We start from the raw sequence: 16772 nt of genomic DNA on the forward strand, positions 1-16772 counted from the left end.
GTTTTTTTTTCAAATGTTTATCTTTATTGCTACATGCATTTCTCACAAATAATAATTATGTAGTGATTCAGGTTGGCAGAAAGTTTTTTTTTTAAGCTTGATCCATTTGTTCCAATATTGACTCTGACAGTATTGATTTTTTTTTTTTTACGTCTTTCTCTTCATCATGCTTATGAGTCTTTAACACAGATACAGCACACAGTGGAGCTTTGCCAAGTTTTTTTTTTTTTACTGTGGTATGTGTACAGTGTTCTAGCTGGATTCTTTTTTAATTGTTGCTGATTTATAACTCAGACAATGCTGGCTGGACGCCTTTGCATGAAGCTTGTAACCATGGCAGCACAGAATGTGTCCGTGAAATTTTGCAGCGCTGCCCAGAAGTAGACCTGCTCAGTCATGTGGATGGTGTGACTCCCTTACATGATGCTCTACAAAACAGACACATTGATATTGGCAAAATACTACTTCAGCATGGGGGTAAGCATATTAAAACATTTTTTTTTGCTGTAGCTTTACAGTTTTTTTAAATGTTTGGTTAATCGATTTCTAAACATGCTGTACTTTTGCTATGATACTTCCCAAAGAGCCTCCATCCATATTTAAATATGATGAAGTGCTGTGAACTTATGTGCATGCTTGAACACATTATTTTATGTTGTACTGTTGCATAAAATAAACTGAAAGAATTACATGCATGGTAAGTTTTAAGTATTTTTTTTCTATTACTTTAAATTTATTTTAAATAAGAAAATATTTTGTATATTTGTTGTGGTGTATGATTTGTTACATTTTGTAGTAACCAGCGATCACACTCAGTGAATATAGCTTCCTAATTTCTACTTCTCTCCTTTGAAGCGGCAAAAAGAAATTGATCAATACAGACTAAATTTCCTAAGTTAAAATATATTTTAAACTTGGTGTAGACTACTGTACAAAGCAGTGAACATGGCAGGAATAACTACTAAAGATTTATTGGTGTTTTTCTAGCTTGTACATAATATTGTTATTATGCATTTTAACCTAAAATAAAACTATATATGCAGTGGGTCAAAGACACCAATAGACTCCCATATGCTACATTTTAGCAAATTTAAACTACTTCTGTGGGGATAATTCATGTGTTTCGCAGGCTTCTTCTGCCCTCTAAAGGCCACTTAGTGTCTTTATTGAAGACATGAGATCAGCGTCTGTCTCTCTTGTTCCTTGTCATTCCTGCACCTCGTATTTATCGAAGTGTGTTTGCCTCTCTCCTAGGTGTTTTATTTAGCAGCACAAGCATAGCAAGCCAATATCTGGATGCTGTGCAATCAGTCTAAGTGATGCAGCAGCCAATATTAGATTAGACTTTGCTCTAGCTTTAGAAATGGTTGAGCTTTTAAAGTGTTTGGTAGGGATGATCTTCTCGTCCTGTAGGAGGAGAGCCACTCAAACTTGCATTCATCAAGTAATTCACACACCAATGCTGGCAGTATGCAGACTCATCTTTGGCTTTGTCACAGTCTGGGGACTGGCCTGTCAAGCGATCTGACACCAACAAGCTGAAAACTGCATTAGAAATGCAGGGCTGATTTCACATGCTGGTTCTTGCTATAATTTGGTGCTGTGTATTTTAGTTCTGTGCTTGTTATGTAGAAGCAAGTTTGGTCAAAGCATTTCAGCCTTTATAAAAGGAAAAAAAAGAAAATGTTGCTTTTGGATGTTCTTCTTCGCTGTGTGATGCCTTTTAAAATAAAATAAACTCACCCACATTAGGATATTGGATCTCTTGCACAGAAAGCAACTATCCAAACAATTTAGACATACAAAAAAAACTGCTGTTATCTCACTTAAAATACACTCAAAAGGCCCGAAGAATCTATTTTTTTATTCTTTCATACTGCACTGAAGAAATAAAATAAAAGACTGCGGCTATTTACTGCTTTTTTTTTTTTTTTTTTTTGCAAGCCTTTATGTGTGACACCCTTGTTCCTATAGTGGTGCTTAGTAGGGATGGGCCAAAAGTAATTTGGCACAAATGAAGCGACAGAATTGAACATGTTTGTGGGGTGTTTCCTTCAGCAGGTCTGCAGCACCGTTCTTTATGATTGACGCTGGACAAAGTGATTGATGATGAATTCCCATCAGGACTTTTACCTTTTTTTTTTTTTTATTAAAATACCTCTCAAAAACTGTGCGTATGTTTACTTTTCCCTTTTTTTGTGTGAATAAGTAGAGGTTATCAACTTATTAGGTAAACCCCCACATCCTTGGTTCACCATGGGTACAAGGAGCTTTGCTAGCTGGCTCCTTCTTGGCAAGGTACCCCCCCCCCCCCCTACATGCTGAAGGTGTGTAGCCTGGTATGGTTCAGGAGAGCAGACTGTCAGATTGCATGCTCAGATCAGGGGACCCCACTTTTATTTTTTGCTTGGGGCTTCTCCTTACAATCCAAACCTGGAGGGTTTGGTATGTAGTTTAAAGGGGACCGCACACTGTTTTTTATTTTATTTTTTTTTGTATTTTTGCTGCATGGGTAAAGGGTCTGGTTTGAATATGGGGGGAGGATCCCACACCATTTTTTTTACAAAACCAAGGAAGATTCCCAGCTTAACTTACTGACCAGGCAGCAACCAACCAAATTTTCCTGTCTAACAGTATGCGTTAAAAACTGGGATTTAGTTTGCACACATTTGCTAATACATGTATAAGCTGCAGAGCCACTTCACTGCACCCCAGTATTATCTGCAGGCCTAACTCTAAATCTTCGAGCCCCCACAGTGAAACCACATGCATTATAATGGATAGGCAGAGTGCAGGTTAGCCTGGAGGTAGCCCACCCCTCTTAAAAGGCACAGAGGCCCTCTGGACACCCAGCTATAGCACAATGGCATGAAAGGTGCCCAGTGCATCCCCTCACCAGTATTCCAACAACCTTTGAGAATATCATCTTTGATGAAACGCCTCAGTTCACGGCGTGCTGACGTCACCCTTACGTATCTGTATACGAAGGACGGGCGAGCGGAGCCGTCCGGCCGGCGGCTGTTATCCCTCTCCAATCTATGCACCTGTCTTCTGATGCTTGTAAGTGTCTCTCTTTTTACACAATAAATTTTGTTGGGTTTTACGCTATGGCTCTCTCCTCTGTGTCTCTTGGGTAATCCCTGCAACTTTATCCTGAGCCCTATGGTGGAGTCTTCAGCGGAGGTCTTAGCTGAGTGTCCATTTGAACCCCTGCCTACCAATTATCTGGAGCTGGTAAGAGTACCCACACCTATTGTCGCCTCTCTGGTTTGCACGATTGGGACCCCCTCCTCTTGCCACGCTCTCCAATAAGGTCATTCTGGTAAGCGGCTATTTCCACTGGGGAAGGTGTCTTTTTAATCCTTTTGCTATCACCCGGCACCATTCGGGAAGGGGTACCTATTGAGTCTGGTGGTGTCTGTTTTTCACCTATCCACACATAATCATTTTTAGCACCGGAACCCCTGTGTTCCTTTTCACTTTGGGTGTTGCTTTTATTTTTTGTTTTTTTGGTTTTACGCTATGGCGTTTGCCTTTTTTATTTCATATAACATCACACTGCTGGAGATCTACACCGGAACCGTGAGGTCCCCCGATCTTATTTCCTGAGGCTTATTGGAGTCACCTTCCATCATTTGGCCATTTCCCTTTTTATTTCTGGTAAGCGGTACCTGCACAAGTCATCTATTTAATTTTGGGTGTTATTCCCAATTTATTTTTCGGATTTACACTATGGTGTTTGCTTTCCTTTATTTCATATAACGTCCCACTGAGGAGATCCACACCGGAACCGTTGAGGTCCATCGTGTCTCACTTCTTGAGGATAGTTGGAGTTATTCTATTATTTGGCTTCCTTTTATTCAGTTTCTGGTAAGCGGTACCTGCACAAGTCTTTTCATTTCAATTTCTTATTGGACATTTATATGGACTACTTCAATTGATGGTTCAATCTACAGCGCAACTTGTTTTATATATTTGTCTTGGGGTGTCGATCGCACTTGAAGTTGCTGCTTTTTTGTTTTGTTTTTGAATTAGCGCAGTTGTTCCTTTCTTTTTACATTCTAACAACACAAACAAATGGCCACTGCCCCCACCTATAACTGGCTGCAGCAAGGAGCACAAATAAGGGTGACGCATGTCAAACAAAACCAAAGAAAATGCCCAGCTCAACTTACCAACCAAATGCAACCAATGAAATTATCCTGTCTCACAGTATACCTTAAAAATGAAACCCATGTTTTTAACGCATACCGTTAGATATGTGTGGTGGCAAAAGGGTGGGCTTTAATGCCCACACGCCTCATGTATGCATCACTAGGCAGCCGGCATATGCTCATTGCATACTCCCAGCACAGAGACCAAGCTGTCAAACACAGCTCTTTGTCCCCACTGATGATCATTAACCAGCTGTCTTCACAGGGTCCCTTCAAACAGGATCAGGCTGCATGCTAAACTCCCTGGGGCCGCATGCAACCCACTAACATCCCTGATGTAGTGCAAGGGCCTGCCTGATTGGATAGACGGCATGTCCTCCTGTTATATAGTTTTAGTAAATCTAAAGGAGTTTGTACAGAGATTGTACAATCAGATTATATAGTGTATGGCCACATTCCCCCCCCCCCCCCCCTAATACCTAGTTGCGCTTTCAGTGTCATTAATTGTTAATGGCATACCAAACACAGAAGCAAACACACAACTTGTGCAAAACAAAACATATGCTCCCACTTCTCTAGGTGTGAGTGGGTCCCAGAATTTAAATTGGTGTGTTTACACAAGAACAATGAGGCTCCATTCACAACTGTGTGTTTCCAAACATAGCAAACTGCACAAAAAGATGCGCGCTTTACCGTGTATTTTAGAAATGCTGCAAATGTGCATTGTGCTTGTGTTGTCATTAGATGTTAAAGGCACCCCAAGTCTGGCAAACACACAAAAAACTGCAGTAACGCACCATGCTCTTCAAAAAAAAGATCTGGAGCTTCTCTGGGACAATTGTTGCATGTAGAGCAGCCCATTCAAGTGGACGTGGAGATGTGAATGAGGTCTGACTACTGAGTGAGTCCATTCACTCCCTCCTATGTACTTGTATAAAGATGGCCATACACAATGCAATCTGATTGTAAAATCTCTGTACATTTTTCTTTATATTTACTAGAACGTTGGAATAGGAGGACATACCTTAACAATCCATTTAATTTGTATCAAATCAGACAGGCCCTTGTACTACATAGCTCATGGGAGATCTAAAGGAGAATGTACAATCGGATTATAAAGGAAGTGGGTGGAAGGTAGTATTGTAATGAGGGAGGTGTGGTCCAAAGTGGTGAACACACCCTATTACACCCTCTTCTGTGATTCAACAAGGAAGTGAAGGCTTCTGGGAGATGGCCTACAGGAAGTGAATGCTGAGAGATGATCTACAGCACAGGTGTCAAACACAGGGCTCGCAGGCTGAACCCAGCCCTCCAGGCCATTTCATGTGGCCCTTGCACATCTCCTGCAGCTGCTGCATCTCCTTCATCTCTGCCCCCACCTTGTCTCAGCAGAGTTGACAGAACTCCTTTGCCAGATTCTGTGCTTCCTCCTGCAGCTGCAGAGAGGACCATCCCCCCCCCCAACTCAGAAGTTGGCAGAAGAGGAGGACACAACTCCTCCTCCAGATCCTGCAACTCTTTGTGCAGCCGCAGCACCCCCCTCCTCTTCGTCTCCACTGATCTCTGCATTCAGCTGACTCCAGCCCTCCTCCAGACTCTGTAGTTGCTGCTTACCAGCTCTGCCTCCAGCTTCTTCCCAGCAGCAGCAGCACATGGTAGAGGGGATGCACTGTGATTTAAGGGAGGGTGGGAGGGCTCCTGATTTCTGATAGTGGGGGGCTACAGATACAACCGGCCCTCTGAGGGCGACCATAATGCAATGAAATTGAGTTTGACATCCCTGATCAACAGGAAGTGATGGAATCTTAAAATCATTTGAAAAATTCAAGTAGACAAGATTTTAAAATTCCTGTGGATCAAGTTAGTGGGAGAAAAGCACATTGGGATTGCTGGGCCAGAAATGCATTGAAAAACGCTTCTATTTATTATGAATAGTGAAATTCTGCCCGATAAGGTGAACTATCCTTTAAAACACACTATCCCTGGAATTCGTAAAGACTGGCACAAACAGAGTTTACATTAACTCTATTCATTTAAATGGATGGTTTCTCTACACGCAATGTATCCAGTGTATCTACTTTCAGCTGTGGTCAAGGTGCGTGCCATTGTTACCTTACCCTGACTTGAAGTGATTGTGATGCAGTAAGCTTTAACACAGGCAAACACAAATGCTCTCAACACATCTAACGCGTCTCTGTGAGCTTAGTCTCTTTAGTCTAAACATTAAATTGACATCCCAAAAGATGTCTATACTTATTGTGAAAAAAGTACTTGAAAGTCATTTTTAGTGTTCCTTCCACATTGGATTGCTTACTATTCCAAAATTGAATGAAGGTATACATATTTCAAGGCTGCCCACTAGTAGCTGTCTGTTTTTTAAGTGTTTTCAGGCTGATACCTTACTTGACAAATTATGACATTTTAGTACATATTTTACAATGACCACAAAACTTAGATTGCTTGCTGTGGCCACACCTCAGATTTTCTCTTCCTCAAGTTGTATTGACTAATTTTTTTTTTGTTGCCTCCCGATAATATGTATTACAAAAATATGTCCAGCCTCTATTTCCCAAATCATTTGAATACAATTAGGATGTGTTAAATTCCTTCCAAATAAGATTAGGTAGGAAGGACCATGGCAAATACTATAGAGAATATAAAGATAGAAATATTTATTATATGGCACATAAAGTTTATAGAACAAAAAAAAAAAAAACCTGTTATCCTCAAAAGTACCCACATTTGAGACAGTGGAGAGTTATGAAATCAATTTGGAATAAATAAACCCTAGGAAAAGGTTCACTTTAAACCACTTGCCGACTGCCTAACTGGAAATAAACAAACATAATTTGTTTAATTATTTAAAAGCTGGGGTTATGGCTGCAGTTAGATGCCATAATCCCCGTATCTTTTTTTTTTCTACATGCGGACAGCTTTCAGATAAAAGTGATCCCAGCTGCGGATTCACCAAGGGATCACTTTTGTAAGCTGCTGGAGAGATGCCTCCCCCCTTCCTGCCACTTCCCGGACTTACCTTACCGATCAGCAAGCGCAGGGACCATACGATGTCAGCTGTATTTTTGCATATAGATGTGCGATGGCAAGATGGCCACCACTAATCTCTATGCCCTTGGAGGACTGGAGCGACCCGGTTCTCGGGCCATGTAAACATGGCTTTTTTTTTTTCTTAAAGCAAAGGATAATTTTTTTTTTAATCTTTTCCTTTTAAGAGTAGAGGAGAGATTTGGGGTTGTTCCATAAAGAGGCCCTGTGATGCTGTATTGTTATCGCAAGGCATGTTTACATTCACATTTACAATAAAAGTAATAAAAAAAAAAAAATTTCAAGGGACAGTGTAAAATTAATAAAATAAATAGTAATAATAAAAAAAAAAATGTAAAGTGCCCCTGTCCCTGCGTGCTCTCATGTATTGACTGCACATGTAGGTCACACTCACATATGTAAACGGTGTTTGCACAACACATGTGAGGTATCGCCATGAGCGTCTGAGCGAGAGCAATAATTCTAGTAACAGACTTCCTCTGTTACTCTTAACATGTAACCTGCAGTTATAAAGCATGACATGTTTGGTATCTATTTACTCAGTGTAATTATCACATTATACAAACAAATTGGGCTAACTTTACTGTTTTGTTTTTTAAACATTTATTAAAGTGTATTTTTTAAAAAAAATGCGTTTAAAAAAACTGCTGCGTAAATACAGTGTGATATAAAATATTGCAATGACCATCATTTTATTTTCTAGAGTCTCTGCTAAAAAAAATATATTTAGAATGTTTGGGGGATTTAAGTAATTGTCTAGCAAAAAATGCTGATTTTAACTTGTAAAATCAGCAAGTGGTAATGAAAATGTGACCACTTACCTTCCTTTTACAATCTCAAAGCTCCATTCACTTACCAAGAGTAAAATAAAAGCCCTGTGTAGGCTATTAGTAACTTAAATTGTAACATACACAGGGCTACTAACGTCCCTTCATTGCCCAAGCACTGTTTAAGCGAGCCGTACCGCTCGGTTCCATGTAGTGGAAAAGCGCTGCGTACCGTACCGAACCATTCCAACACCGTACCATGCGGTACCATGCAGTGGAAAAGCGCAAAAGCGAGCCGAACCGTTCGGTTCCATGCAGTGGAAAAGCGCCATAATAGATCCCCAAAGAGGACCTATCACCTGCCCATACTATCACACAGGTGGCCTGTTAGCCTCCTTGTATAAGCAATACAGTTGAAAAAAAAATAAATAAACCGTTAAAAAGAGTTATATAGAAAAAAAAATTACTTAAACATTTTTTATAAGCACTTCATCACCCCCGTACACACCCCATATCAAAAGCGCAGTATAAGGTGAGAACGTTTATATAGACATTAATTGCGCCACACGTAAGGAATAATTATGAGCTTTGGAGTCAGAACAATATTACTAGGGCCATAATTTATGGTTAACTCTAAACTGATAACCTGTAAAGGCTTTTAAAATGTCACCTATTATGAATTTTGGGTACCCCTATTGTTTTGCAATTCCATGGGCATGCACAATTTTGAAGACCCATTTACATCTAGCGACATATGTGCATTACGAGGCAATTTTGTGGTGCGTTTTTTGCCTCACAGCCTTTTTGGACTGCATGATTTGGTCTATGACAAAACACCTACTTTCTTTGCACATTTGGGGTGGCAATAGGAATTAATGGCACTGAAATGCGCATTGCATATTCTGCCGCAATTTTAGAGCTATTCTGATGCGCTAAGGTGTGAACGGGGCCTAAGACTCAAAATGTTTAGAATTTATTCTATGCAACCCAAAAGTTTGGATATAATATTGTGCATTTTAGTGTATTTTTTTTCATGAAAATATGTATTTGATAAATGTGCAATATAAGAAATTGCAGCTACCACCATTTTATTCTCCAGGGTCTCTTTTTTCAGAAAATACAGTGTATACTTTTTGGGGGCTTATAGTAATACTTAGCAAAAATGCAGATTTTAGCATGTGTGCAAGAAATAAAAAAATTGCTCCAGTGGGCAAGTTGTTAAGCATGCCAAGACCCAGAAGAAATGAGAATTTCTCTGTAATATATATAATATATCTCTCACATGCAGACCTTAGTGCATTCTGTAGGAATTCAATGCATTCTATTATTTTCTTACTCTGCATCAATCAAAGCATGTATACAGGAGGTAAAGTTGTTCTAAAGGCTGTCTTTACCTTAAAGTGATAAACACACGTAATTTACATTTGAAAAAGCAAGAAAGGTACATATACACAATGCTCGACCTGTGCCAGTGAAAAAGTCAAGTACAGTCGATCTTATGAAAAAAGTTTCAACTGTGGCTGTAGTTAGTCTTTTTAGGAGGTATGCAGGATAGTTCAATCCCTTGGGTTAGTGAAGATGGATGGTGGAGGTGGCTGCAGGCTTCATACAGAGCTAGAGGGACTCTGCAACGGACAAAAAGGGGTAGGAGAAGAAAAGCAGCGCCACCTCAGTGTAGATTAAAAGGTAATTTATTACATAAAAACATTGTAGTAACTCACACAGAGGAAATAGTTGATCAGCAATTGGTGATGGTTCATCTGCAACAATGTAGGGATGTTAGGGAAGTACACTGTGATGGCCGTGGTCCTGGCTGTGCCGGTGGAGTCCGACACTTTCTGCGTTTCTGGCAGCGTTCAGTATCCAGGCTTACATCAAATAGTGGCAGGGGGGTGCTCACGTTCGGAGCATGCGTGCTCCTTCCTCAGGCCACTTTGAGGTGAAAAATGTCCCTGTATTTGTATCACCCCCCCTTATACTTACCTGAGCCCAATCCCAATCCAGCGCTGTTCCTGTCTGCAGCAGCTCTCTCTCTCTCTCTCTCTCTGCTCACGTAGGCAGAGCGGGAGCCATTGGCTCCTGTTGCTGTCGATCAAATCCTGTGAGCTGGGGGGGGGGGTGTGATGAGACGCTCTTGTGTGTGTTAATAGATGCAGCTCAGAAGCAAGCCCGCCAGTGTACCCCCATAATAATAGGCTTCTTTGGTGGCGCACCAAGAAGAGGAGGAGCCCAGATCAGGTACTGTAAGTATAACATGTTTGTTATTTTATTTAAAAAATAACCTTACAGTGAGCTATAATTCTATGCTTAAAGGAAACCTGTGCTTACATACACAGCCTGACATTGCAGATCTTTGCTTCTAAAAATGCTAGCTGCCCATATATTGACCCCCAAAAAAGTATACAATTAGGCTCCATTCACACTTGTACGAATCCAAAGTTGTGCTGACTTTGGAGTACAACTTTGGATGGGTACAACTTGGATACAACTTTGGCTTTGACCAGTATCAATGGACAACTGTTGCATTGTATAACATTCAAGTACGACTTTCATGCAACTTTTGAGAGTTAACATTGAAGTCTGTTGCCTTCAAATTGCATGAAAGTCAGACCAAAGTACCGCATGAACTACTTTGAAGTGGTTGTAACTTTAAGTCGCACAAATACAGTATGAATTGTTATCAGTGGAAAATATGGGGTACGACTTGATGTCCAAAGATGCATTACAGGTCTCACAAGTGTGAATGGAGCCTTAAGGATATCTGACTATGCTCTGGCATCAATATCTGCATGCTTGTTCTAAATACGTGACTCTAATAGTACTGAAGTAAGAGTTCAGGCAAAAAGTGTGTGTAAAACATCATCCGCTATATGTAAACTTAAAGTAAAGCAAGCTAAAGCATAATGGAAAGCTAGTTGTAAGCTTGCTGTAGGAGTTTTGATAAAAGCAACCAATGTTCCTCCTGAGCATTGTTTGTGATTATTAGGTTATACACTGTAATGGCTGTGCATTGGCTGTTAACAACTTCGGATGAGGATCACAACTAGCCCAAATGCTCCTTCAAAGTGTTGCAGGTATCTTTCTGCTTGTCAGTCATGGGTTACTGTTGCATACACATTGCTTGTTTTGCTTATTTAATTAGCCTAAAGATAGGAACAGTGCATGGATTCTGGAATTGTCATTGAAGACTATGAGCCAAAGCCAAATTGAGTATCATCATATGTGATGTTGCTTGACTTATTTAAGGTATTGTCGGGTTGTAATTATTTCAAATACTTTTTCTTTTCAGGACAAGTACTTTTGCAGCAGATGGATTGTTTTGAGAACTTCCCATTAGATTATGTCTGTTCACCGCATCTGAAAAATGAACTTTTTGAAATCATCCAGGTGGAAGAAACCATTGAGGAGTTTCACAATAAGGCTGTTTTAAAATCTGAAGGCCAAAAACTAGAATTTGGTGCCTTTCTCCTAACACGAATGTTATTAAATTTCATTTGTCTATATGGTCTGCCTTCAGATCTTGGTACTGCCAGGATAGTTTGCCCTAATTCTGCTTTTTTGTTCAGTTATATTAATAAAACACCTTCCTCATTTAGTAACTCTATAGTAGAGTGCTATATTGGAGCTGTAGCTACTATGCATAATTTAGGAGATTTTTTACAATCTGTTCCAGAATCTTTGTTGCAGAACCCTGGTTTCAATGTGCAAGTTCTGTTCACTCTCCTACGCACCATGGCCTCTTGTTCATCAGTTCATAATGGAATATTGTGACCAGATATTTGGTGTACAGGGCTTATTGTATACAACAGATTAAGGACAAGCCTACATGACATTGCTGCCAAATTTGTGCACTCCCATGCACTTTTCGAGTAGGGAGAATGTTTGTTTTTTGTTTTTACCAAAATCTCAAAGTTTGTTATACAACTCTGTTTTCTGCCGTTAAGTGGTTGGAAAATATATATATATATATATTGTAAATAAAAAAAAAAAAATGCAGTTCTGCTCTTCCACTGACGAAGGTCAGAACATTACTGCCAATATTGCACTACAGTGGCAACACTTACTTGATCCTATTGATTTGTTGGACAGTCCTCAAAATTACAAAAATCAAAAGAACTAGAAATGTGTTATGAAGCTATAGAAGGTATATCTTTACATGCACTAGTAAAGAATTTTCAATATCATAGCTCAAAATTGTGTATAGTTGCTTTGTAAGATTACATACAGGGGTTGATTTACTAAAACTTGAGAGTGCAAAATCTGGTGCAACTCTGCAAAGAAACCAATCCGTTTTTTGTCTAAGCTTAAAGCGATATAAACTGCAACATTTAAAAAAACAAAATCCCCTTCAAGGTAATAGCATACTGTGGTAGTATGCATCACATACTATGAAATACTTACCTTAGAACAAAGCCCTCTAGCAGTGCACTGTCACCGCTGACAGGGTTTCCATTTCCACCCAGTGTTCCATCCTGGGTTCGCGGGCTCCAGCAGCTTGAATGGACAAACCGCAATGACTGCACTCTGCGAATGCAAGTAGGAACCACAGCACAGCGCTCTGAAGGTATGGCACAGGTATGCTGTTCCCTCATAGCGCATGCCGTCACCAGCTGAAAAAAAGAGTGAATATCTCCTAAACGGTGCATGTTTAGAAGATGTCCATTTTACCTACACAGGTAAGCTTTATTGTATGCTTATCTGTAGGTAAAAATCACAAAGCGCACTTTACTACCGCTTTAATTGAACAGACTGAAATTAAAAGCTGAATAGTTACCATGCAGAGTGGCACTAGATTTTGCCTTTGCTCCAGGTTTAGTAAACCAACCCCGCAGTCTTTGAAAAAAATAAAAAAAAAAACTTTCCTTAAGCCACGAGCCATGCTTTTAATTCTGAGCTACCCCTTTTTATAAAAGGAACTGACTTGACTTATGGTCATTTCCGTGTCACCTGTCAGGCCCCCCTGGCTGCTTGTCTGAAAGAGCTTTAACTAGCAGAGCAAACTTCCTAACTACCAGAAGTCATTGGTATGACTAGAATGCCAAAATGACAAATTCTTTAAGTAAAACTTTAAATGTATGTATATATGAAACGTGTTTGGCATTGTCCCACTTAAATTATATCAGGCAGGGGGAGAAGATTGGCCAATGCTTTCTATGAAAATAAGCTCTTAAGTCCAAAAAAAGGCCTGCAACTAAGTCTTTGTTTCTTTTAAACTGATCCCATAAGTATTACTGTAATTTGCTGCTTCCCTAATGTCATTCTGATCACAATTTCTCAATTGTATGTTTAAAATAGTGTTTACAAAGCCTTTGATAACGTTTGTTACAGAGTCCTGTAAGTGTTGTCAAATTTTTCTGCACGTTTTAATGGGACTCCTTGCTGTGTCTTTGTTGTTTTACATTGTTTAGGGTTTTTACCTTAATGTATTTTTTATAACAGAAGACTGCATTTTTCCTATTATTTGAATGTTATACACTGTATATAAAGATAAACTATTAAATGTTTGTATGTTAAAGGTTTATTGGACATAATATAACAGACATAAGTAGACATGAGATGGCTGCTTATTTTTTTTGTTTTTTGTTTTTTTTTTGGACCTACTTGCAGTCAGTGTTTCATTCGCATGGGAACTTTTTCAGTGGTTGGACTGGTGTCCCTTAAGTCTGATACACACTAACAGTTTTTTTTTTTTCATTCAACCCTGTGGGCTGAACAAAAAAAACCCTTTTTTAGTTCACCTAATGCTTTAGCCTTTGTATGACAGACACCATTTGTTGGAATCACCCAACTACTTCTTACTATTCTTAAGGGCCTTTCCCCCCGGCCTGATTATAGGGCAGCATGAGCTCGTTTAACCACTCTACAACCGCTCACAGTAATACTACTGCGGCAGAGTGGTTCGTTATCGTCCAGCGACGTAGTATTAACGTCGTTGGACACTCCCCCTTCTGGGCGGCGCTTGCGCGCCGCCGGAGGCTCGCTCCCGCTGTTTTCATTCACAGCGGGAGTCGGGCCAGGGGAGGAGCAGCGGCGATCGCCGCTGCTCTTACCCGATCGTCGGGGATCGAGTCTGGAGATCCGCCCGCTGTGTGTAAACACAGCGGGCGGATCTCCATAGTGATAAGGAGTGACAGATCGGACTGTTCAGCATAGCTGGACATCCGATCTGTCCATGACTCACTCAGTCACCTCCCCCCCTACACGTCAGTAAGCACCAGGCATACATTAACCCCTCCCTCTCCAATAAAATTAACCCCTTCCCTGCCAGTGTCATTTTTACAGTAACAGTGCATATTTATAGCACTGATTACTGCAGTAATGTCACTGGTACCCCCAAAAGTGTCAAAAATGTCAATCAAGGGTCCGATCTGTCCGCCGCAATGTCGCAGTCCCGCAAAAAAAATCGCAGATCGCCGCCATTACGCGTTAAAAAAAAAACACCAAAAATGACAGAAATCTTTCCCTTTGTTAGTAAACACAATAACTTTTGCGCAAACCAATCAAAATACGCTTATTGCGATTTTTTTTACCAAACATATGTAGCATAAAACAAATTGGCCAAAAATTTTTTAAAAAATTGGTTTTTACATCTTTTTTGGGGGGAATTTCATATAAAAAAAATGTTAAAAATATTGTTATTTTTTCAAAATAAACGCTCTTTTTTTGTTTATAGCGCAAAAAGTAAAAATCGCACAGGTGATCAAATACCACCAAAAGAAAGCTCTGTTTGTGGGAAAAAAAGGACGTAAATTTCGTTTGGGTACGGCGTCGCACGACCGCGCAATTGTCAGTTGAAGTCGCACAGCGCCGAATCGCAAAAAGTGGCCTGGACGGAAGACAGCAAAATCCTCCGGTGGTAAAGTGGTTAAAAGAAACCAGACAACATTCAGCTTGTGTATAGGGCAGCCATTCCGTCAGAAGCCACCTGTTTGGCCAGCTTCTGTCTAAGGGACATGACGAAAAGGTCTGCCAACCTGCACCCTATCAGCACTCTCAGCTAATGGTTGAGCGTGCTGGCTGGTGCATTCTGACCGGGGGGGGGGCAGGGCGCCCCCCTGTCAGAACACAATTGCTCAGTAGGAGAGGTTGCTGTACTACCATCGGATAGTTAGTACAACGGCTTCTCCTGAGCTCTTCAGGGTTTTTTTTGTTCAGCCCACAGGGTTGAATGAAAAAAAAAAAACTGTTAGTGTGTATCAGACTTAAGGGACACCAGTCATAAGATCTTTTGGATTCTGCTCTTTCCACACACATAGTTTTAGTGGTGGAGTTATCAATGTAATGGCTGTGCAGATAAGTGGAACCACTGCAGTCACCAAAGGATATAAATGAAGTTTAAATTTATCTGAACTTCTTCATTTTTGCACATTACATTTTTGGTTTGTGGATTAACACTGCTTTCATTTTGAGAAATCTATACTGAATATGATGTGTTAGGAGTCTTTACTCTTCTCGTCTGCAGGGTGGGAGGGTCCTTCTTTGGTTGACCCCACCACGTTGCTGTCCAGTGGTGGGGTCTTCCCAGGCTCCAGAAGATCAAAGTGGTGTGATGACATTACAACATGGGACAGCAACAAGACTGGATAGTGGTGGGCCCAAACTGCAGCAGGTCTAGGGCTGCAAGTAGGTGCCTCCATTATATAAAGTTAGTTGGCATACATTATCATTGTAATATCTTGCATGTCAGTTTAAACTGGAACCTAAAAATGTGGAACATCCTTTGAATTAAAGTTCATTGAAAGTGTAAGAATAAGTAGCATGCAGGTATGCATACATTTCATAAGCTTCAAAGAACTAGAATTTGTTTACACTGAACTCTCCTGTACCATTCATAAATGTTATAACCCTAAAATGTGTCACTTTGCATCATGATTATTGGACTGCTTTTCATTTTCCCAGATTGCTGTGATTCATGAAAAGCTGTTGTTCATGCCTGATGACAGCACCCAATTAATGCTAGTAAAACACATTTGGGTTTCATATCCTGAAAGTCTTAGTATGTTCTGTAATACTGCACCAAATATTCTTTCACAACAGAATCCCACTCGAGCATCTGTGCACCAGAATGTCTAAAAGGACGGCTGGATTGTTCTTCATGAGCAGAATGTCTGACACAGATTCTTCTGACAAAAGCGTTTTCAGTGAAAAACTAACTGTGGTGTCATCCAAATGTCGTAAAGCTCAGGAACCGCTTACATGTGCAATCTCCGCTGGTATTTCCTTAAAATGTTGGGCCAGCAGAACATGCCTCATTGAAATTACTTACAAACAGTAGCAGGGCATACAATACCTTGAAAAAGTGTTACAACCAAAAATTTAAATGTATTTTATTGGAATTTTGTGTGATAGACCAACGCAAAGTGGCACATAATTGTGAAGTGGAAGGAAAATGATAAATGGTTTTCAATTTTTTTTTACAAATAAATATCTGAAAAGTGTGGCGTGCATTTGTATTCAGCCCCCTTTACTCTGATACCCCTATCTAAAATCTAGTTGAACCAATTGCCTTCAGAAATCACCTAAATAGAGTCGACCTGTGTGTAATTTAATCTCAATATAAATACAGTTGTTCTGTCAAGCCCTCAGAGATCCTTAGTGAACAAACAGCATCATAAAGGCCAGGGAACACACCAGACAGGTCAGGGAAAAGGTTGTGGAGAAGTTTAAAGCCGGGTTAGGTTATAAAAAATTATTCCAAGCTTTGAACATTCCCACGGAGCACTGTTCAATCCATCCTCCAAAAATGGAAAGAGTATGGGACAACTGCAAACCTACCAAGACATGGTCG

The 16772-nt window shown here is 40.2% G+C and overlaps 1 protein-coding gene across 1 annotated transcript in view; it reads left to right on the forward strand.

Moving 5' to 3' along the window:
* The window catches only part of SLF1 (SMC5-SMC6 complex localization factor 1), a 181734-nt gene extending 169852 nt beyond the window's left edge, over positions 1-11882 (forward strand). The window contains exons 16-17 of the mRNA XM_082247713.1: positions 295-477; positions 11274-11882. Coding sequence (XP_082103839.1) covers positions 295-477; positions 11274-11755 — 665 coding nt within the window. The 3' untranslated portion in view covers positions 11756-11882. The remainder of the gene's footprint in view (positions 1-294; positions 478-11273) is intronic.
* Positions 11883-16772: the final 4890 nt, after the last annotated feature.

The sequence above is a fragment of the Pelophylax lessonae genome, assembly GCF_965119305.1.
Source record: "Pelophylax lessonae genome assembly, chromosome: 1".
Classification (NCBI taxonomy): domain Eukaryota; kingdom Metazoa; phylum Chordata; class Amphibia; order Anura; family Ranidae; genus Pelophylax; species Pelophylax lessonae.